The 23,076-nt window shown below is 43.1% G+C and overlaps 1 protein-coding gene across 3 annotated transcripts in view; it reads right to left on the bottom strand.

Moving 5' to 3' along the window:
- Positions 1-4,759: 4,759 nt before the first annotated feature.
- RIPOR2 (RHO family interacting cell polarization regulator 2) overlaps positions 4,760-23,076 on the bottom strand; it is a 60,870-nt gene continuing 42,553 nt past the window's right edge. For 2 of the 3 annotated variants that reach the window (XM_084507756.1, XM_084507757.1), the window contains exons 12-22: positions 22,721-22,850; positions 19,730-20,422; positions 16,931-17,115; positions 14,893-15,061; positions 13,449-13,584; positions 12,405-12,566; positions 11,615-11,773; positions 10,763-10,965; positions 9,264-9,347; positions 7,385-7,475; positions 4,760-6,379 (exon numbers count right to left, since the gene is read on the bottom strand). In XM_084507756.1, coding sequence (XP_084363882.1) covers positions 6,279-6,379; positions 7,385-7,475; positions 9,264-9,347; positions 10,763-10,965; positions 11,615-11,773; positions 12,405-12,566; positions 13,449-13,584; positions 14,893-15,061; positions 16,931-17,115; positions 19,730-20,422; positions 22,721-22,850 — 2,113 coding nt within the window. In that variant the 3' untranslated portion in view covers positions 4,760-6,278. Of the gene's footprint in view, positions 6,380-7,384; positions 7,476-9,263; positions 9,348-10,762; positions 10,966-11,614; positions 11,774-12,404; positions 12,567-13,448; positions 13,585-14,892; positions 15,062-16,492; positions 16,564-16,930; positions 17,116-19,729; positions 20,423-22,720; positions 22,851-23,076 lie in introns of all 3 variants that reach the window. The other variant, XM_084507758.1, reaches the window with a different exon arrangement.

Raw genomic sequence — 23,076 nt, 5'->3', positions numbered from 1 at the left:
AGGCCTCTTGGCCCTCTACAAAAAGATGAGGTGGGATGTTCTTGCTGTTTTTCGGCAGCTGTGCTGAAAGCTTGATGGAGACAAAGCAGCCTGCACTTCAGAGCTGCTCTGAGAGGAAACTCAGTGTCTGTTTTCAAAGTATTGTTGCAGTATTTACCAAGGCATGAGGCAATATGTTTACTGGTGAGTGTTTACAAGGAAATAAGGCACACTTTTAAACTTTTGATCTGGTATCCATATGGAAAAAGCTTGCAGTTGCTTGTGCTGAGGTGGAAAGGAGGATAAATTGAAGGCAGGTTTTCTCGTCCTGAGTGAACTTTGAGCAGTTCTGCAAATAACAGGGGCTTCCCTGGACAGGCTTTAAAAGATGGTGGCTACTGCAATACCTTGTGAAGAGCTTAATGTCAGATGAGTTACAGGGGGCTGAAATAATCAGGGATTGGGGTTTATGGATTTCTATTAGGCCCTGCCAAAGTGGGTGCTTCAGGGTGTGTGTAAACACCTGTGGAGCTATCAGATGGGTTTCTGTAGATTCCTTTAGTATGTTGTTCAGTCCGTGTGGGTGTCACCTGGTAGATGTTTCACAACAGATTTCAATGGGAATGTCAGAACCATTATAGGAAGCCTTCTGGCTTCCATTTAATCTGGCATCTGGTAAAGCATCATGTTTTCCTGGAAATGTAAAAAGAAGATTACACCTTCCAGTTGTGCTCTGGAGGACTAAACATAATCCTTTCCATCACAGCACAGAAACAGTGGTATTTCCTTTAACTTCCACTAACACTCTGTTTAACAAAAAATGATAAAAATACTGTTTTGTAGAATAACCCTGATTTTCTGCTCAAGAGAAATGGTTAATACATTCAAGTGACTTTATTGCTTAGATTCAGTAGTAGTAAGTGAAGAAACACAAAACTTCATTTGTTGGAATAGTCCTTTTAGGCAGTGCAGTTTAGTTTAAGTTACTTGTAGCTTATAGCTGTTCTTCAGAGGTGGCTTTGTTTTTCAACAGCTGGAGTTATTTCACATTTTCTCGAAGCTGTAGAAAGCTATAAAGCTCTCCTGTGTAATTTTTTGGCCAGTCAGACCAATCCAACCAAGGCAATGTTTACAGCTTCTGCAGCTTTTTTGCTTTGCTAACTGCTGTGGTACAGGTGTTACTGTTAGAACAAAGGACTGTCAGAACATAAATCCAGAATTTGCATGCATCATCTCGATCTGGCTCTGGTTTCTTATTTCCATTAAGATGGTCACGAAGAATGTTTATTGGTTTTAAATAGTGAGCTTTCTTGAGTCTTTGTATTTAAATAAGAAAGTCAAGACAGTCCCTTGGGTACCTTTCCTTCTGTCGAAATAGACTGTGTGCAAAGTAAATCTTGCATGTCCTTCATGTATTCTGCCTATATTGCAGCATTTGGCTCGAAATATAACAGAAGATCTTATTTCAAAAACACACGGACGGGTCAGTTAATAATATAGTATGCTTGCACTGCAAGCCTCTAAAGCAAAGCTGTTCTGGTGTTACTAGCTTCAGGTCATGATCAGAGAAGTTTGCTGCAGAAACTCGTGAAAAAGCGTGCTGCAGGAGAAGACCAGCTTTCAGATGAGTGGTGCTACGGGAACTGAACCCACACGTGTTCTTTATCCATCACAGATGCACTGGGCCTCGATCAAGTCATATCTCCCTGTTATATCAGAAATACTGGTATATAAAAACACTGTCGGGAGCTTAGTGCTGCTGCAACGCATCGCTGTCTAAAATGTTCTAAAATGGTTGGGTTTTAATTATTGACTTGAAAATTCCTCAGGATTTTTTAAACATGGAGGAGAATTGTCTTATGTAGTAAGTATAAAAACTTTGTATGCATGAGTGAAAGATCTGTCAAGGGTGTAGAAATTATATAAGGGTTTATAACTAGTTCCATTACAAACTTCTGACCTTTTTATTTCTGGTGAAATATGAAGGGAAACTCATGTAACATTGAAACACAGCTGTGTAACCGCTGAAAATCAACTTCACTAAAAACAAATTTCATATTCAGCTAAATTACAAATAACATTGTCTGAGTTCTGGAGCCTAACTGGAGAATGTGATTTTTCCAAGAAGTCGTAGATGCTTTTGTACAGCAACCTGACCGGCGTGCTGACCCCTCTTCATGGTAGAGGCTATGGCCACGATTTTGTCTTTCACTGGAGGATCTGAGGCTTCCCGTATGTGGGATGCATCTGCTGGGTCCTGGCACTTCTCCATAAAAAGATGTGCTTGTCCTGAGGATGGAATTTCAGGTATGTAAGACTGAAGCGCTGGGAGTCAGGACGTTTGCAGATTTCAGATGTTTCAAGAAGAAACAGCTGTGCAGGGACTAGCAGAGGCAAGCAAACATGGGGCTGGGGGAGGTTTGTGTGAGGAAGAACACTTTAATTGAGGACAGGTTTAGCAAAAACAACAATTAGAGTGTAAATGCCCATTGTATTTAAGACAATGCACAGAGAAGTGAATTAGACCGTAATAACTGCTTGGCTGGGCAACTGAAATTCTTGATGTTTGGCATTGTATTGCTTACCTGAGTGCCTGCAGCGTTGTCATGTGTTGCAGCCTTTCCACAAATAACTGAGCTGACCATTGATTTTTGTTTATTTATTTATTTTGCAAGAAAGTACACTGCATATTCATTTACTTTTCCTTAGGGGCCATCAAAGATTGTTTTCGTTTCAGAACTGGGTTTGAGATTTTGAGCAGAAGATTTGAAAATCTGCCAAACCCATGTGCTACTAGTGCTCTGTTCTTGTGACTGAATTGCATTGTTATCAGCTTCTAATTCAGAACATGTTTGTGTACTGTTCATGTATTTTTTCCATTCACATAATAACAGTAGTTCAGCAAATAAGGATGTTCTGACAACCTTATTTACCATTTCTTGTGGTCAATCATGTTCAGGGTTGATACCTTGGGTACAAGGATACCTCTGTGGTACCCTCAGGGGCATCTGAGCTACTTGAAGGCAGTGGATCCTATCATCAGGTACGATTGCACATCAGGGGTCCATATATAGCAGCATGGTGGGGTTGTGAAAACCACAGTAGTTCATAGTGTGAAGGACAAAATAGCACAAATAAGCCACCAACAAAAATGTCAGGCAAACCCATTTTCCTGAGTACACTTTTCCTGGCAAGCTTTTCAGACTCCACCATTGCTGAGTTATTTTGGTACAGCAACTCTTTCCTAACCTACTTTTCTGGGGTGGCCGGGACCTTTAAATTTGTTAGTCAACCAGCTGCAGCCCTAAGAAAGAGTTTTTGTAATTACTGCTTGCCAGCTCTTTCTTTGCTAGTTGGGAAGTGTCTGTCTTGTTAACATTCACCTCTTTGCATTTGGGCTTTTTTCACTGGAAAGAGGAGAGCTCTTGCATTAATGCCTTAGGAAAAGGCAACATTGTGAGCTCTGGGAGCTTAAGAACACAGAAGTTATGAGGCAAATGTAAGGGTTTGTTCTTTTTTATTTGCCTTCATGTTTTGGAAGGTTTAAGGCTCACTTTTTCAGGAGTTTGTAGCACTGAGGTGAGAAACTTCTGGGATTTGTTTGGTTTTGTTTGCACTGTGTTTTTTTTTTTTTTTTTTTTTTTTTTCCATATGTTGTCATGAATCATGTCAGGATATGATTCTGATTTATTTACCTTTTTCCTAAAACAGTGCTAGTACTCAACATGAAATTTAGCATTTATACATCTGTGTGCCAGATTAAACAGTGACAACTGTCAGGTACCACAACAGGAACTAAACACTTCCACTTAAATTTTTGTGAATTTCCACATTGGTTTTGAGAGCACAATTTGCTCCTGCCAGTTTTGTGTGAGCTGTGTGTGTTTATATATATGTGTTTTTTTTAATGGTTAGAAGGGTGTAGTGGATCAGCTTTACATTAATAAACTCACTTCGAAATGAAGAAAAAGTAGGTCAAACATTATAAGCTCTGTTTGACTTAGTACCTGTATATATGAGTAACCCTATGCTCTCTACAGCTTTGGCTCTTTGTTCTACAGGCAGTCCTGTGTGGAGAAGGAACATTGAGAGGACACAGTCTTCACCTTGCTTCCAAAGTACCATTTCAGTTTAAAACTTGCTTTTTTTAATGTGCTTTGCTTCACCTCAGAGGTACAACTAAGCAGTCACTTTCACTATTGTTTCATCTCTCTATTTTCCCTACCTTTCTGGTTTGTCTCTCTTTCATTTTCTAAAACAGTTTGCCGCTTACCTTCCCATGGCCAGCAGAAAAATGAAAGTGCACCACTTGTGCATACTAAAGCATAAGCCAGTATTGCACCATTTCTCCCACTGCTCAAGAAGGTGCAGTTCTGTCTGCCCTCATACAGGGATCTTTGCTATGTGTATCGTTCACTTGCTCTAATTTTTATTGTTTTGTCAGATCTTAATGTTCTTCCGAGTCTTAACATTGATATGTTATAAAACAAAGTTCCTACATTGTAGGAAGTCTAGCGGTTGACTTTGTATAATGTAGCTACCCTTTTTTGTATTATAAAATTCTGGGGTTATCAGGCTTGAAAAGAAAAGACAAGTATTCCTTACAGGCCTTTTCCTTTAATATAAGACAAAAACTTTGGGTTTACCCCAAATCCAGTTCCAAGTAGTTAGTTAGTACTGAGGATTGAAAGTGATCTCCACGATAGTTTGATGGTTACATGAGCTTTACAATGGAGAGGCTGCTGGTAGAATGAGGGACTATACATATGGAATAATGTGCTTAGTACTTAAAAAATAATCTTTATTATAACTTAAATGTGATAGGAAATAAGGTGAGTACAAATGCCACAAAACTAAAGGCAAAAAAAAAAAAAAAGTCAGTACAAAAGAACACCTTGGAAGAATTCAGCTGATGGGACAAGTGTGATACAAAACCCAGAACATGGTTGTTTCACCTTCTGTATAAAGAGTCTCTATCCCTCAGTAAACAAGTAAGCATTTTGAACTGTACAAAATGTACTTTTTTAATTAAAGGAAGAATATATATATTTATAAATATACAGATATGTACATTGTTGTAACATTCACAGTTAAAAAAAAAAAAAAAAAAAAAAAAAAAAAAAAACAACAAAACCCAAAACAAACTCTGCCTGCCAATGTGTTTGGCGCACAAGGCTTCCTTTTGATGTGAATTGTTTGCAATCTTTTCTATGTAGTCTATGCAAATTTGGATACTTTAATTGACATCTAAATAGCATTTCATGCATAATGAACACAGTACAGGAACACTCTTCTGTTAAATCCTATTTACCTCCTCTGTTATCTTAAGGCTTATAATCAACAGCTTGAAGCACTGTCTTTCTTTCTTGCAGTGAAGGGAGCAAATGCATTCAGTTCACACTGTTTATTACTGCCTCCAAGGTCCACTTTAGTTTGTTCCAGTTCTTTATATTGAAATCGCTCTATAGAAGCTATCCTCTGCTAATTAGAGTGTATGAAATCCAATCCTGCTTGCAACTTGCAGGACAGAATGGCTGTGGGGACTTGTGCAATTAGCTGTACTCACTACTTCTTGGAAATAAATAAATGCACTTTACCTTTTCATTTAGTTTTTCAAAACCTACGTGGTTGTTTGATCCCCCTCACAAATCTCTGGATTAATAATGGTTCGTTGCTGGAGGGCGAGAGAAAGGAAATAAAAGACCAGTAGGGGCATTTAGAATGAGTCACTAAAGTGACACCTTCAGGGGTTTACATCACACTGTTTCTGAAGGCAAAACTTAAAAAAAAACTTGCTCTATATTTCAGGACTGAGACAGCAAAGTGGCGTTGTAGGCCACTGGAGTGTTGCTGGGGACACTGTGAGGCAGGATGTGCTTGGCTCGGAGTTGCAGAGAAAGCTGCTTTGTAGTTCTGCTCAGGTAGCCTCCTACTAGTCCATTTCAGATATACATCACGTCTCAAGCTTTCACAACAACTTCAAGAAAGTAAATATAATACCTGGTAAAATATATGAAGATGCCAGATTCTAAAAACCCACAGAAGTTTGCTGAATAACTGCAATTACATTACTACAAATCAGTCAAGAAAGTATGGTTCCTCAGCATCCAACTGTTCCATCATAAGCTGCGAAGAGGAGCCACTAGGAACTCTTCAGCTGGATTTTAGATTTTGCTTTTCCTCAAAGATGTGAATTGCTACATTTTGGGACATTCTCACAGAGTTCTTCAAAGTATTCCTTCTACTTCACATGCTAAATTACTTCACAACTGTTAAGCTCAGGCAGATTCTTTTTCCACCTAAAAACCTGTGGTAGCTTCAGTTCCACGTCGACTTCCAACTTTGACAAATTCCCGGGGGAATTTGTCCAGCTGTTCGTATGCCAGTCTCCCATCTTCACCTGAACACAAAACGTTAAAGCATAATAGCATGCTGTATCATTGCCATACAACATTTAAACTACCGGATTCTCTGCTGTTAGAATATACTGACTGCTTTCCCTTCTTAAAATTTGTTATATTGTCGAAGGCAACTTCAGAAATTAATTGGAAAAATTAAGTGTGATTCTCAAGGTGTTACTTAAGGGTTACTTGGAAAAAATAATGTTCAAATTACTCCTTAATTTGCTCTTCTCATTTGCTGATTTTATTCAGAGCAAAACAGAAGCAGCTGTGGCTTGTATGATTAGATGGCAGTATCTGTAAACTTGTCTTACTAAATGACCTACAGTGCTCAGCTGCAGCTGCAATGTTCTTGAGGCGGATGTTGTTTATCTGCTTCTAATTTAGACAATATAAAGTTTATCCACTTCTCGCTTCCTGGCACTTTAAAGAAGCGGCTCTAACCACATCTCCATATGAGACGTGGGACACAGATGCTGCTCTTCTACATCAGCACAGCATTTCTGGGTTAGCAATCGCTGCATCACTGCTGCTTGTGGAACTAACAGGGCATCCAACACAATCACAGTACCTATGTGATCTCCAGGATGAATGTGAAAGGAGGCTGTGGTATACCTCAGGGAGACATCAGTTAGGATATAAGGAGGTATAAAAACAGGCCAGTCACTCTCTTTCCTTGTACAGTTTTCCATAATAAATGTGTTGAATGGAATATTTAATCTTGTTTTTCAAATTAACTATGAAGTATTTCTTTTGTCAACTTCTCCTTTGCTGTTTTTCCTTTTCTACTTCTTCCTCCAGAGTCAGCTCAATTTCTTTCATTTTGCTTCATTTTCATGATTTCCAGAATGAACAATTTATAAGAACATATATTTTAAACTTGTTTAAGTTTCTAGGTAACACATTTTTTCATTTTAGAATCTCGCACTTGTGTCTTGCAGGCATCTTACATGCTGCTCAGTCAAAAAAGAAAATTAAGTACTGCTCTAAAGCAGGCAACTCACCAAGTGAGAGCAGGGTTTCAGATGCAACTTTCCTGATGTCTTCATTGTCAGACTGGCAGAGCGTGACCAGCATTTTAATACTCTCAGTAGCCTGGAAATTGGAAAGAGAACCATATTAACACTGCATATTACACTGTGTTTTAATTTAAGAATGTTGTGTAGGATTGTTTATACCTCTGCATTTCCTTTCCCACTCTCTATGCATATGCAAATGCCATCTTGCATCCTTGGGCTCATCTTAAAAAGGTTCGCCAGACACTGGTACAGACCAAACTTCATGATAGCATCCCCACCCCCCTGCTTTATCCCTCTTCATGTAGGATGAGGTCTCTTGCTCCACCAGCTTTGGCCAGGAAATTGTGTAGGGTAAGCTGCTGGAGCACCAAGCTCTGTGTGTTCACCTTTTTTCCAGCACCAACAGGGGAACCTCCATGTTTCAAGCCTCATGCCTAGAGGATGTCCTTGTTGGGAACACGGGGAATGCAGTTTTTAGGGGTTCCCCTGAGGATGGGCATCTAGGAGAAGGCATATTTTCTACTGTCAGTGCAAACTAAATTTTCTACCCTATGCTCTATAACCGTAAGTATCACTGAGCAGCCACATCTGACACTTCTGGCTGGGTGAGAGGCTATGGAACAAGGCCATAAATGTGCCAAGGTACGAGCATGGCAGTGGAAAGAATGGGAGAGAGGCAACAAGGGGATGTTTCACACTGAGCATGGCAAGCCTGGAGGTCTGAAAAGCCTGTTCTCACCAGCGTAACTGTGTCTATAGCAACATTTTGGCCGGCCAGCCAAGTCACTTGAGTATTTCTGTAGGCTCCTCACTGGCACCGGTGCTGACCAATGTTTCCACATTTTTGCCATTTCTCTGTTCTTTGGGGAAGAAAGCAAGGAAGCCATTTTGCCACTTCTCTGTTCTGCTCTGTGACAAAAATGTTAGGCCTTCAGAGAGTGCATCTGTCACGGTGTCTCTAGACATGATATTTAATATGACAGGAATAGTGCTGAGTGAAAGGGAAGGCCAGGTGGCATGCCATGTGGAAGAAACTCTGAGCTACGGTCAGTGTCTGTGTTGATCCAAGGGCCATAGATGGGTTCTGCAATGCTCCCAATCAAGACTTATCTACCACAGCCCTTAGATCTCATCAACCTGTATTGAACCTAGATACCTGTGCTTGACTAAAGGCAAGTCTGCACTGACTGCATAGTGGTGACTGCACCTTTATACTGAAGTTAATGATGGAGCCAAGCAACACAGAGCGTGCTGTGATCTGCAAAACCCCTTGGAGATGCAGGCTGGCACCTTGCATGCTCACTCTGATTTCCGTGCTGAGGATGAGACTGCAATTGGGTTAGCTCATCTACATGGGTGGTAGGCACCCATCAGCTGTAGCCTTCACAGGTAGTAATATCTTCTAGGAAGGCTTCACCTTTTTTTTTTTTTTTTTTTTTTTTATGAAGATCCCAGAAGATGGAGGTCTGTTCCCTGAGCAGTATTTTTCCCAGTAATTGCAAATAAAAATAAATAAATAAATTCTCACTGTTCAAGATGCACTGAGACACACTGCTCAAGTTTTATTTCTGGTTCCCATTTCCACCTCTACTCTTAGTCTGCCTTCTCCTGAGAGATCAAAAAGCACCACTGCACCCTGTATGCATCAGAGATGCAATGCTCCTTATCCTCGCCTCTGAGAGACTCCTGATAGCATCTTGCTCAAGAAAAATAGTTTTTCACATATGCTCAATATCAGATTATATATTGGACAGTATCAGTTCTGGCAGTTGCTATTGCAATTTCTATTTTGTTGTTTGCACCTCTCAGTTGTCCTTTTGTTAAAGCAACACCAATTGCCACAACCGAATCCCTTGTCTCTTACCTTGAGGTATCTTAGAGCCAGGCAAGCTGCCTTCTGCAGCTGGAGGTTGGGCTGGGTTAGGGCTTCACAGTAATAAATCAAGGCCTGGAAACAGATAAAGAAGAGTAACCATGAAAATGTGGCTGCGTGGGGCAGCAGTCTGGAGGCATTGCTACCCTGATGGACAGAGAGGGCTGGCTGCCCTTCTTCTGACAGTGTGCACGTGGGACCAAGACAGCCCTGGTTGCAGGCAAGGTGATGGGTAACTCCCTACAGGGGCTCCAGGCCAGGCCACTCATTATGGCTCCTTGGGAGTGTGTTGTCTTGGGCCAGTTTTTGATGAGTAAACATTCACATCCATGAGAAGCACAGTCTGGCACCCCTGAGGGCCTTTCTACCATGAGTCGGTAAAGAGCAAGTGGGACCTGAGGTCTGAACAGCCCAGGAGCTGCCCCTTGAGTTGGTCTTTCTAATGTAGGGGTAGTGAAGAAAAGGCTGAGATGAGACTCAGCCCAAGGGACTGAAAGAATCTATTACAAGGTTGGAAAGAGCTGCTAGACCACTATACTCCTTGACCCTAAAAATTACTAACTTGCTGAGCAAAAAAAAAAGCATGAGCAGCTGAACTTGTTGGCAGCTGGGTGCATAATGCCTTCATACAAGGCACTTTGTGGTCTTTCCCATAGGCTGTGAACCAGCTATCAGCTACATATATCTGTTCCAGGAAAAGGTTGTTTTTCCCCGAGATGCTGCCTCCATGAACATGGAAGTTGGAAGGATGGCATGAGATATCAATAGGCTGCAAAAATGGAAAATGAAGTAGGAAGGCAAGAAAAATTGGACTGGAGTGACAGAGAAGAGCAGCAAAGGGTGAGCTCCCTTTTTCTCTTCCCTGTGTCTTCCTTCTGCCACCTTTCCTCCTCCAACTGCCCTCTCTGTCACTTTCTCCTTACAAGAAGATAGTAGAGAAAGGTCTGCCACGAACAGGTAGAAATCAACCCCTAATTCCTTCTTATGCCTCTTCTCCCATCTCTTTAATTTCCATGTTTAACCTGGCCCTGCTTGTTGCCTTCAGCATCTGTGCTAGACTCTAGTCTTAGGTGGAAGATCCCATAGATGCCAGACTCCTTTGGGAAAAAAAAACAAAAACAAAAACAACCCTGAAACCTATGTCCTTGTGCATTGATGATGCTGGAGTCTTGCCTTGAAGCCAAGTCTGAGACAGGACAGCAGAAATGTTGGAGTGTGGAAGACAGATGGAGACTGCAGCATTTGCTAAGTATGTGCACAATTTTGGTTTGGTACCTGTTTAGTATAATGACAGGTAGAAGCAGACTGACATAATGACAGAAATAAACCTGCCTATTTGCAGAAGAATTAGGTGGGAAATCCCTCTGGATCAGTTTAAATCATGCTTGGAGCAATTATTTTATATATGTAGGCATTTGAGACACACAAGGAGAAAAAAAAATCATGATTATACTGGTCCCTTGTGTGATCGGTGATTTTCTGCCACTTACCTTCTCCCTGAAGTGCTTGTTTTCTGCAGTAGCTGTCAGAAGTGACGCCACAGTCTCACTGACTTCATTTTTATTTTCATTGAGAAGTAAAGCCAAAGCTCTCAGAACTTCTTGCTGTGGTGGGAGGTTATTGGAATTTATTTTGGCCACGTTTTGATGCAGTTTTCCATCTTTCACAGACTGCAGCATCTGAACCACAGAGGCTAGAAGTGCAAGAGGAAGGTCTTTGTTACTATTTTTATCCTTTCAGTATTTCAGACTGTTCCTTTCCCCACCATAAATCCTCAGTTTTTACTACACACACAAAATACAGATGAAAAATCCCCATGTGAGCATTGCAGCATTGTGGTGTGTCTGCACAGGGAACTGTCTGGGCTTTAGTTTAGGATGGTTTCTCTGACATTCTTAAAGGAGGGTATGAATAGGTGGGCTAGATGCAATGCTATGGCACTTAAATCCTCACCAGAACATGGGAAACACAATATCCTAGCTAATGTATTGACTTCCAGGGCATCTTTGTGAGAGTTTTTCCTAGGAGACTGATGTCTCCCATCAAAAGCCAAGGCTAATGTGTTTCAGGAGTGAGCTGAAGTGCCTTTTTCCTTCCAGGCTTTTGAGAAAAAGCTCTCCAGTGTGCCCAAATAAAAGGGAAAACTAGGCAAGGTTCCTCAAACTGCCTCTCAACTTGAAAAGAGGAACACCTGGCTTGCCAGGAATTACAGTCTACACTTCCTTGCCCCCTTTCGTCTCTCTTTTCTAAAATCACCCTCAGGCCTGAACTGTTTTGTGCTGAGCACAGAAGGATGTCAACGTATTTATTCCCTGCTAGACGCTGTATTTTGTATACCCTACCTTCTTTCGCAAGCTGCAGCAAGTAGCTTCCGAGATCATTAACACTGTGGCTTGCAAAGTAGTTGTAATACTGAAAGACGGTGATGATCTCTGAGGACATGGTGGAGTAGAGGACGGGCTCCGTCCGGTCCAGGATCTGAGATACCAGGATGCGGAAAACTGCAGGCAGCCAGGGACAAAAGGACGGGTTAGTGAGAACAAAGCTGCTGGCATTCTTGCCTGAGTGTGTGGCATACAGAAAGCTAGCCTCAGACACTGTCCTGGAGAGCAGCAGGGCAGGAATCACTGCCCTGGATGGGCACATGCCCACCTCTGAGCAAGTTACCCCTGTTCCAGCCTAGGGAGAGCTGGTCAACATAGCTGGAGCTTGAGATGTGGTACATCCCACCCCAAACAGCAACCTATCATCAGGTAGACATACTTGAATGCGTATAAATTTCATCCTAGTGAAATGTAATGGGGCATGGACAAAAATAGGATTAAGTGAGAGGATACCTATGTCATGGTATCACTTACAAATCTGTATTTGGGAATATGCTTTCCTATTACCTGATAAACCTTAAAATGATGTTTTCACCCTTTTCTCCTATTCTGATCTGATTATTTCAGGCCTAAACTGTTTCAAGAGTCTTTGCATTGATTTTCAAATGAGATCTTGGAGCCATGCCCAAACAGACCTCAAGGGGTTGGAAAAGAAAGCACTGACAGCTGAGTAAAGCCCAGTACAGAACTGTTCTCCATTTTGGTGACAGATAACTTTTTCTTTTTTTTTTTCCCCAGCAGGTGGTACCTGTTTCTGCAAGCCCTGGACATTCCTCATTCACAGTGGTGGCAAAATTAATATCCAGCTGCTTCATCATCTTGTCTGCAGATGTGTGATACACTCCTGAAGGACCGGTACATTTCATCCAGAAAGCCAGCAGCGACAGCTTCTTGTGGAACTCTGGGATTGCTACAGGAGAAAACAAAATGAACCATGAAACACAGCCGTGCTGGGAGCACTGTCATCCTAAATAGAAAAGGTGATAGAAGTGGAGGAAATCCACCCCATCCCACTGGTAGATCACCTTGTGTCTTTACCTTCACAGAGAGTGGTCACATGCTGACCCCAATTTTGTAATGCGTTGTCTCCTTTTCCCACAAGAATATGTGAGAAAATGTGCTCCTGATCTAGTTCTGGGCACTGATGTCTCATCCTTTTAAATACCGTGAAATATGAGGGGAAATACTAGGGAATAAAAATGGTCTGCATGAGGCTGGCCCTTGTCCCAGCGTTGCTCTGTGGCCTTGGGTAAGTCACTCAATTTTACCTTAATTTTCTGATGAAGTAAATACACCGTGGTATATTTACCCACCCTGCCAGAGTGCTTATGAGGGTGAATAACTAAGTGTTTGCCAGACTCTTCCAAGGTATTAAAATAAATGCAAGAACAACAAAAATATCTAAATAGTTCTCCACAGAGATGGCTAAAAATAGTCTTTGGGATAAACCGTTTGAGGAATTGTATTATGACTTTGATGGAACAAGGCAGATCCAATCTTTCCTCAGGAAAGAGAGGTGAAGGTCAAATTTGGCTCTACAGAGGTGGCAGCATCCCCACCCCACTGCAGCAATTACCCCTGCATATCAAGCAGGATGTTTATTTCTGGATAGCAGTGCTTAAGACAGAGTAAGATCAACTTTGGTGACTGCTGCTTCTGTTTGTAGCTGTGAGATGTCCCTTGCTGTGGTGGCATTTCCTACAGTCACAGCAAGCTCTGTGCAGCGATTATTTCCGCAGGCACACATGCCCAAAGCAAGCCTTTCCAGAGGAAATCCTGACTTGTCTCTTACCGTCGGTAAGGGAGGTGATGTTTCCCAAGTTCTCAGTGCTGATCTCTGCAATGTTCTCCATCACAAGGATCTGCCTAGACAGCTTATCCAGGAGGTCTCTTGCCACAAATGGTGTTTTGCTGGAGAACACAATTTGCTGATGGAGACAAGTGGGAAAGGAAGAACAGGAGTCATTGAAACCTCAGAACAAAACCTCCAAAACACCTGCTACCTGAAGAAGTGCAAAGGCAAACTCATTGCCTGGATTAATAGGATCTCCTTAATCTCAAACATTTCTGATTTCTGTGGTATTTTATGGTCCTGGTTGATGTGCACTGTCACTTCTACTTTTAACATCTGTGTCCAGATCCAGACATCTGAGTACCCATTTGCATAATTTCTGATTTATACACTCTGGTAAGCTAAGGGAATCTGTCATCATAAAGCTTAAAGCCGGAAAGAATTATTAGTCTGATTTTCACACAGCATAGGCCATGGACTTCCAGGACATACCTGCCTGGAGGCAAGCCACAGGTTGCTCTTTCTCTGTTCTGTTTCAGCTCCGATCACCTACCCTGCTGCCTGCATTTGCTTGGTGTTTTCCCCTGGGCTTGGTATTTTCTCCCTGCTGCTGACACCTGCATTTTCTTCAGCAGTCCACTTCAGTATCATTCATACAGAACCTGGACAAAGCTCAAGCCTGCCTCCCCCAGCTGCATATTTACAGCATGCTCTTGTATTTAAGCCAAAACCGCCCTTTTTCTCATTCTTGTGGGTCAGCAGAGTGTCCAGCTCAGCAGTAAGGGTACTGGAATCAGGATTGCTCTGTGTTGCTTCAGTGGGCTTTTTGGGGGAAAACAAAAACAAAAACAAAAACAAAAAAACTAATTATATCTAAGGTTGAAGAGTCAAATAATTGTAAAAAGAAGTTGTGATACGTTTTGATTCAGCAACAAAACCCTGATGCCCACACTTGCTAGAGTGTCTTGCTGGAGGTTTAAGATCACATTGTGCTTAGGTTCTGAAAAACCCTGCTAAAAGGCTGTGCTAGTTAGTCTCGAGTATGAATGGATGATTTTGATCTCCCAGAGGCACTTCTATGTGCTGCCTTTGCTGTGGTGTGGACTTTGCGTGCAGATGATTTAGAGCAGATTCTTCTCCCCCTCATGCTGCAGAAATGGTTTTGCTTTTGAGTGCTGCAGCACTGCCCTGGGCTGGGTCAGCCAGGGGGGGCACGGGCTCCTCCTTTACTACTGAAAACCTGAGATACCTGAACTGGGGAGCAACCTCCTGGCCAGGAGCATCCCCTGGTGAAGCCAGCAGAGGTTCCTTGCCCAGAGCAGTGCCTGCCCCTGCCTTCTGCTGATCTGCACCAGCAGCACCTGCTGTGTGCCCCGTGGTTTGCTTATCAGCTCTGCTCCGAGCTCTGAGCCCGGGACTGAAACAACAGGAGCTGTTGTGGTACCTGGATGAGCTGCGTGCAATACTGCAGGTGCTTAACTATGGTGATGTCGAGGCTGTCGTTCCCCGTGGTGAGTGGCAGAGGGCTGCCGGCAACGCTGGTGCCGACACCTGTGTCCTCGGTGAGGGCTTCGCTGAGGTGGCCCCTGGCTTCGGGGTGCTCCGGCCTGTAACTGCGGAGGGAGGAGGAGGTCAGTGGGGGCCGGCGGCTGCCGCGGCAGACAGACACAGGCTCACGCAGCGAAACGGGCAACGAGCACAGGAGAAGAGCCGAAAGCAGCGCGCTGGGACCACACAGCCCTCGGAAAGCCAGAAACCTGGTGCTGAAAACATCATGTCACACGTGAGCAGTGGTACCCGGGTGCAGAGCCAGGTGGGGTCAGGTCGCTTCGGCGATGCTCCTGGCTCGTTTGCCTTGAGCAATGCCAAGTGAGCCTCTTTAACCTGCGGCTGCTGTCGCACGTTGGTGCAGAGCCCAGGAGAAAACACCCTTCTGCTGGTAAATCATCTCCCCCGCTGGCCAGGATGAAGCAGCATTACAACTCGTGCCACCTCAAGCACTGAGCTGCTGAGAGCAGATTGAAGCTATTGGCACCTCCCGGTGCCAAATTTAGGACTCATTGCAAAAAGAAAGGAAAACCACTGCTGGAGTAAGAGACATGATGTTTTCATAGGCCGTTTTAGGCACACTGTGTACAGCTTAGTTTGCCAGTAGTTTCTGTAAGAAGGTCAAGCTATTCTCACTGTGTTTTAAATCATTATTTCCAACTTTGTCGTGTACAAATGATCCTCCCTGTGTTTAAATGCAAAGCCCAAGGTCAGTCCCCAGACTGCAAGCGTGCTTGGCTGCAAGTTCAGAAGTGTCAGCACTTGTGATCTTTGCACTGAGTCACACACGCATCTAAAAATGGAAGCAGGAATCCATGCTTTCTGGGGATCAGCCCGAGGGGAAAAAAATGGGATTTTAACTTCTACTTTAAGATAAAGATTTTAGTTAGCTTCCAAGTCAGCTTATCAGTAACTTAAATTTCCTCTGCTTAAGTTGAACTTAGGCTGAAGCGCCTGGTTAAAGCCAGATCTTAAATCCATGCAGACTGAACTGAGCTCAGAGTGCCAGTGTAGCAAGCAGCATGATTTTCCAAGTTTTTCTTCCCACCAAGTCTTAGTCTGGAGGGAGACAGCACAGTGAGATGGATGGGAACCGAACGGTCATTGCTTGTTTGTGCTCAAAACTGTTTTGAACAGGCCATGATAAGATGTGAGAAGTATCACTCCCTTGTTAGAAAGCATGGGATTTCAGGGAACCAAGTTAGAATTTTCCTTTTTTTCCATGTCTAGTGCCACACGTGTGCCTGTTGGGCTTCGTGTCAGTGCCAAGGATGCAAACATGCTTTTAGGATTTAATGATTGAAACACAGCATCTTACGGTCACACAACAATGGCAAACCACAACACAAAACAATACAGCTTTTTTTTTTTTTTTGCTTTTTTTTTTTTTTTCTTTTTCCCTCAGAAAGACCAGAAGTGATGAAAGAAGGGCAGGTAACACGCAGGGCCATGGACAGAGTACCAGTCATCACTCTTACATTCCAAAGGAAACCTACACCATGCTGCTTAAATCTGGCCCTGTGTTATTGTTATTGACAAGCTTAATCCACTGCAAAGACTCATTCGGCTAGAGAGAAAAGACAAAGGGAGGGGGGGGAAAAACCACAGAGGAATTAGTAATTACATCCAAGGAAAACCAGGTCCAAACCTATGTCAAGGAAGAGGCTCTGCCAGTATTGATGTCAGCTTAATTTAATTCACCCATATGTTTGGGGGGAGTGGGGGCAGATTGTGCATATTTGAACAGGAAGAAAATGATCCTGGAAACTAAAGGTTTGGTACACAGCAGCCACAGGAAACCCTCTGACCCTATAAACTCCTCAAGGATTAGTTGGTCTTCCTTGAATAATGTGTGCACCGGGATCCTCTGTTAGTGACAAAGAGCTAGGGTATCAGTTTGGCGTAAGCATAGCTGGCACTTACTACAAACTTACCTATTCTTCTCAATCTCAGTGTCTGAAAATACTGAGTCTGCACCTCCTCCACCATTACAAACCTCCTCACCACCACCATCCTCATCATCAAAGTCAGAGGTGTTCAGGAAATCAAAGCTTTCTAAAGCACTTTCAACTGTTAGACTTAAACTGGAGGACCTGCTTCGGGTTACTGCTGGCTTGCACTGCAAAGGCAGAACGAACCAATGAAAACCCCAGATATTAGCTACTACTGAAAGAAAAATAAACAAATAAATGATAAAGCTTAAAACTTTAAAATTCTTCATTTTATTTTTTAAACTTCATTTTATTGGGTATTTCACTTCAAATCTTCATATTCATAGCATACACAATCAATGCCTGAGAACTGGAAAACCCTTCCCTTCCTCCTCCCCTCCCCATCCTAACCCCTCTCTTCCCCAAAGGAAAACCCTCAAAGGCGAGATTTGGTGTGTTTTATAGAAACAAGGAGTACATCTCGAGTCCAAGTGACGCAGCTTTCAGCATATTCCAGAAGGAGAGACGGTAGTTAATGCGTTGAAAGGTGAAAAGGAAAGGCACATTCCGTAATTTCTGTTACAGGTACAGGAGCTGAGTTATATGTATGTATCCAATGGCACTATTGAATTTGTTCCAGATGCAACTCTAGTGGAGCTTAGCCAGGAATGAATTTGGTCTCATATCTGCAGATGGATGAGAAGGCTTTTGTGGCTGTTGAAGCCACGTGGCTTATCAAGGGAAAGGCAATCACATATCAGATGCCTGGGTGACAGAAAAAGGCAGTATTATAACCTGTGAATCAACAGCACCTAGAGAGGGGGGAAGCCATCCTATCTCACTGCTGGGAAAAAATGTGACTGCAGCCTTGCTGGTGCTGTGGGAAGTATCAAAGGCCCAGGTCCCATGTGGAGATTCATCCAGACATGCCCACACACTTGCTTCCAGGTCACCTTGCAGGAGCAAATGATGAGTCAGTAACTTGGGGGCTCAGCCTGTCGTTGGTTTGTGCAGTGACTTCTTACATCTTGAGCCCCATGTGACTGACCAGAAACAGCCAGGAGCCAGCGGTGCAATTCCAGAGTTGCATCTTCCAGTCCTGAGTAACAGCCAGGACTTTGCTTCGTTTTGTTAAAAAAAATCAAGTTGTCCTCCGAGTTCAGGCTCAGCTACCCCAGGCTTGGAGTTTTGTTTTTAATTTGTATGCACAAATTGTATGCTAGCATTTACAATACTCGATGCCCTAAACTGACCACACAGTCTTTAACTGATCAAACATACTCCATGGCACCTCTGTAAGTGTTGTATCCCACCTGCCCTGCAGTATGGATGGCTTCAGCTACTGTTCATTTTGGGGCTGGCAGTGCAGCTTCTTCAGGCAAGGGCAAACAGCGATATGTGGGCTTCTCATTTTCTGTGCCCATCTGACACGGCCAAGAGGGCTTTCTTCAGCTGCAGCTGGATTCCAGCTCCACCTTTTGGCACGGGGAGCCCAGCGCAGCTGCTGGGGATGCCGAGTGTTGTTTTGCAAGCTGGTCAATAGGCCACATGCAGAGAGTAGATCTGGAAGAAGTGGCCATCTCTGGTGTGCAGGATTTCTGTCTGCACGTCTGTCCTCCCTCTCCCCCCATCCCGTGTCCATCCCTTTGTAGCTTCTGATAAAAGGAATGTGAATGAACAGTCTCTGTTGTCCCTCTGCTGTTTGGACAGCTGACCTCTTTTGTACAAGCTCCAGAGCAGTCACGATGTTAAAAAATAATAGCAATGGTAGCTTTGCCTGCTTGAGCTTACTGGGGATATAGTGCAAAGATCAGGGGCTGCAGGTTGTCAGAAAAAATAAACAACCTGGGGAAGTACCATACAGCTGCAAACACTGATGGAAACAAAAATGTTAACAAAGTTTTTTTTTCTTTTTTTTCTTTTTTTTTTTTTTTTTGTAAAAAGATAAATGCTTCCCTCCTTTCTCTTCAGCCATGTTTTTAAGTGATGAGGTTTAAATGACTAGCAGACCAACTTGCATATGAATATGAAGCATTTGAAATGATTATTTCCCATATAATACTCTCTGCACAGTACTGCATCGTGAGTTATTATTCATGGGGGAGATATGAGTCACAGTGATTGGCAGTAAACATTATCAACACACATGCAAAACCCTCTACTTCTTTCTTCAACATATTCGAGTATAAAGACAGGATGTCTCTCACTTTAAAAATGGATGGGGAAAAAAGGAAAAGGCTTGCAAAAAAATGTAGGCAAGGTAGGAATGCCAATGTTCAGTGGGACTTGTATGTCTAAATCAGTTTGGCAATTTAGAAAATTCAGCTTCTACGGTTACAAGGCCTGATCCTCAGCTGGTATAGTTTTGCACAGCTCTACATAAGTTCAGGGGTAGTATGTCAAACTATACCCACCAAGGATGTGACCCGTAGATTTTAAAGGCAGAAGATTGGCTACAATCTGATTGCCAGTATGGCACGGGCAACAGGTTCTCAAGTGATCTCTTCAGAGAAGGGAATAATTTAACTAACCCTCTGCCATAGTGCCTTTTTCTCTTTCCCCCGGGTTTCCAGTAAAGTAAAAAATCCATTGCTTGAGGATACAAGGCTATGGCCAGCACATTGCAGACATGAGTTTAAAAACACAACACTGTGAAGGGATGCTCCAAGAGGAGCAAATCTATTGCTACTGAGGTATTTTACTGGTCTCCAAAATGTCTACTTTGATGTTTGCGAGGAATGGGAGGAGATTCTACCCTGCTCAGATTTTCTTTAGGGTAGTATTTTCTGAAAACGTACTCACTTTTAGGATGTCATCCAGATGCATCACTTCCTGATCCAGGTCCTGAAACTCTTTATACTGCTCTTTGTGTGGCTCAAGAGCTAAGAGAAGCCCTTGCAAGGCTTCTTCAATGCTTCCATCCAGATAAGACTTGTAGCCTTCTGACTCCCCACTGATGGATCCCTCACACGGCAACCTCTCCAGGGTCATGGGCACCTCTACGGATGTGAGCCTTTTTACCAGCTGCTTCGTGATGTTGCCCTCATAGGTATCCAGCTCCACCGGCTTCAGCTCTGAGCCTTCATCCGTCTCCTGCAGGAGGGACACCGGGACGTTTGTCTCTATAAAGACACGATCACTCCCAGCGTCAGAGGGTTTTCGGCAAACTTCAGAAGCCGACTTGGGGATGGCCTTGTTCTCTGCCACTGCTGCCTCTCCCTGCGATGGCTGGTCCTTAGGCTCGGGGACAGAGTCTCTGCGGGAGTCACTGCTGCTGCAGTCCGGGCTTGAGCTCTTGGAGGAAGGCTTGAGAGCTCGGCGCTGGGTGGGGGTGGCAGCGATATCGGGGCTGGAGCTGACATGAGCAGAAGAAGACCCCGGTGAGTTGGCAGGGGGCACGTGGTCTTCATAAGGCAGGTCGCCAAAAGTGAAGGAAAGAGGCCGCTTCTCAGTGGCTGCCGTGCCATTTTCAAAGACGTCATCTGGCAAGTTTGACTGAAAGGATAATTGAGAAAGAGAAAATGTTTTTTTTTTGTGTCTAACTGGAAAGAGAAAAAATAATACTATGTTTCCAGGTGGGACAAAAAGATTTGAGAAGCATTCAAGACTTGAGAGATGAAAAAAAAAACAAAAACAAAAACAAAACCACAAACATTTCAAATCCAACTTGTGCTTGCATCTGTCACAACCCCTGACCTCAGCAGGAGTTCTGCTGGGCAGCTTGGGTTCAGCATCTCTTTGTGGGCAGGGTAAGCCAAGAGCTTGGTAAGTGTGTCCCAGAACACAGCCCCAGGCACCACTGCTCTTAGCAGATTGACTCTGGCGTCAGTTCTGGAGCACTGCCCTATTACCTACAGGACAGCTCTCCTGCTGGGGTTGCACTTAAGCTACCTTGGCTGCATTTTCATACCTCTTATAAATTTCTGCTGTATTGATTTTCTGATAGTAATCCCTAAACTGTAAAACAGGCTGCTCCAAAAGTTTTTCCAGTGTCATGGCATTTTAACGTTGATATTGCTGTGCTATTTCTTTATGTTGAAAGTATGTTCTGCATGTGACATGGATATCACTACTAGCTGTTGAACATGAGCTACAGAAAAGTCATGTTCAACATCAGTTTCTTCTGAAAGGAAACAGAAGAAATTGTGTGGTGGTGTATTCACCAGGACACTGATCACTTAGGAGACACAAACTGGCTGATCTATGGGGAAAACTCACTGCAGGTGTCACAACCTGCCTATCTGACCTACACATTTTGCTTTAATGAAGTATTGCCTCATGTTAAACTCTCTTACTGCACACTGGAGAGAGTTATAACATTTCTGCTGTCTTCTTCCCTGTCATCAGGCTTGAACCATCTCAGAGCTGTAATACAAATCCTGCTATTATTTTATGCAATTTTTAGAACAGAGAAAAGGCAAAAAGCAGTAAGGAGCAAAGATACAAGACCCTATCTGGAGCTAGAATGTAATAAATCAAAGCCTGCAATTTCACACTGATGGGTCCTGAAACAACTTTTAGCCTTCACTACGTGGCAAACTCACACAAAAGCACAGCACAGATGAACACAACTTCTATTTTGCTGACAATTTGCTGGAAGGAAATCTAGGCATTCACATGTTGGCAAAGGACACAAGGTTAAAACGTCCAAAATTTGCATCATTTTCCCAGCAGCTTTTTTTTTTCCCTAAACATACTGATACTCAAAGGTTCATTTCTTCTTTCGCCCCACATGGGTATGCTTTCAGCTTCTCCTTTACTGCTGAAAGTCACGTTACTTGTCAAATGTCTAAAATCAATTTGTATGACAGGACATTTTTAAAAATACCACGTTGGCTTGTACTTCTGCCCTGCTCTCCTCCCCCAGATGGTTGGCTTCTGACCATTATCCCTGTAGACACCAAGAGGAACTTTGATTTAATGCGAGCAGCATGGGCTCACAGTCACGTTCTTCCCTTCCATCAGTCAGCAAAATAGGTGAGTTGAAACAGAGAGCAACACATGAAGCATGCATGGGAACGGAGATGCCACACGGGGACTGAAAGACTCCTTCACCAAACAGAAACCAGGACTCACATATAGCTCTAGCCCTGCCTTTGGGCTTAGCCTGAGCGATGGCAGGTCACTAAAAGAGCGACTGCGCCGAAGCTTGTCAAAGAAAGTGTCTTGCAGAGCATCTAAGATTGCCAACTTTGGCCTGTCTTGCAGGGGATGCAGCCATTTCTTCAGCAGTTAAAAGCAAACAGGGTGTGAGGAAGGGCAAGTTAATTGAATGCTTTGTAGCAGAGTACTGAAATTACAGGCATGGGACGTAACACTTGTAAAATTCATATCTCTACAGATGGCCTATTCAGGTTAATACACAGACCTGATTAAGCATTCAGAGTTTGATTCATGCAAAATGCAAGAGCACCGTATGAATCTCTTTGGTACAAAGGCAAATTTTACCATGGCACACATTAAAAATAATAGTGCTGTAATGGTTGTTTCACTACCGTTACAAAATGAACACGCATTTTATAAAGATTACTCAAGTAATACAGCAGTCGGGCAAGATGTAGTTGGGCAAAGCTGTAGTTGGCCATACGGTGCCTCAAGGATGCCAGGATCATGGTCACCTTCTTTTAGGATTAGCAGCTAGAATTGCATTGCACTTGCTTTATAAGTATTTGAAAGGGTAGCCTGCTGAAGCCAGGGGAAAAAGCGTAGACGTGTAAAGCAATGAAGCGTTTGCAGTGTTTGAACTGCTCTAGGGTTTCTCATTACATAAACATGAAACTAAGCAGGGCTTACAAAGAATGAGTGGTCCTTGAAGGTTGGCGTTTCTGGAGTGCCTTGGCTGTACATGGACATTCTTCTCTGGAGAGCAGATGCCTTGCTCACATTTCCTGTGGAGGGGGTCAGGTCTTCTACATCGAAGGGGCTGCAGACACACAGGCAGGAAAAATAAAATTGTTAGGCTAAATGAGAAGGAATTTCTGGTCCATGGAAAGAATTTTTTTTTGAAAAGGTGGTTTATTAGCACATCAAAACCCAGAGGTAGCTTGCTTTTTTTTTTTTTTTTTTTTTTTTCAACCGAAGTGTTTAAAAGAAAATGTTGTTAATTAGACAGCAGGCTCAGAAGTGTGGTTTTCATTTCTGATAAAAGC

This window comes from Aythya ferina, assembly GCF_964211825.1.
Source record: "Aythya ferina genome assembly, chromosome: 2".
Lineage (NCBI taxonomy): Eukaryota > Metazoa > Chordata > Aves > Anseriformes > Anatidae > Aythya > Aythya ferina.
Note: the sequence above shows the minus strand (reverse complement) of the source record. Positions and strands in the feature narration are given on the sequence as shown.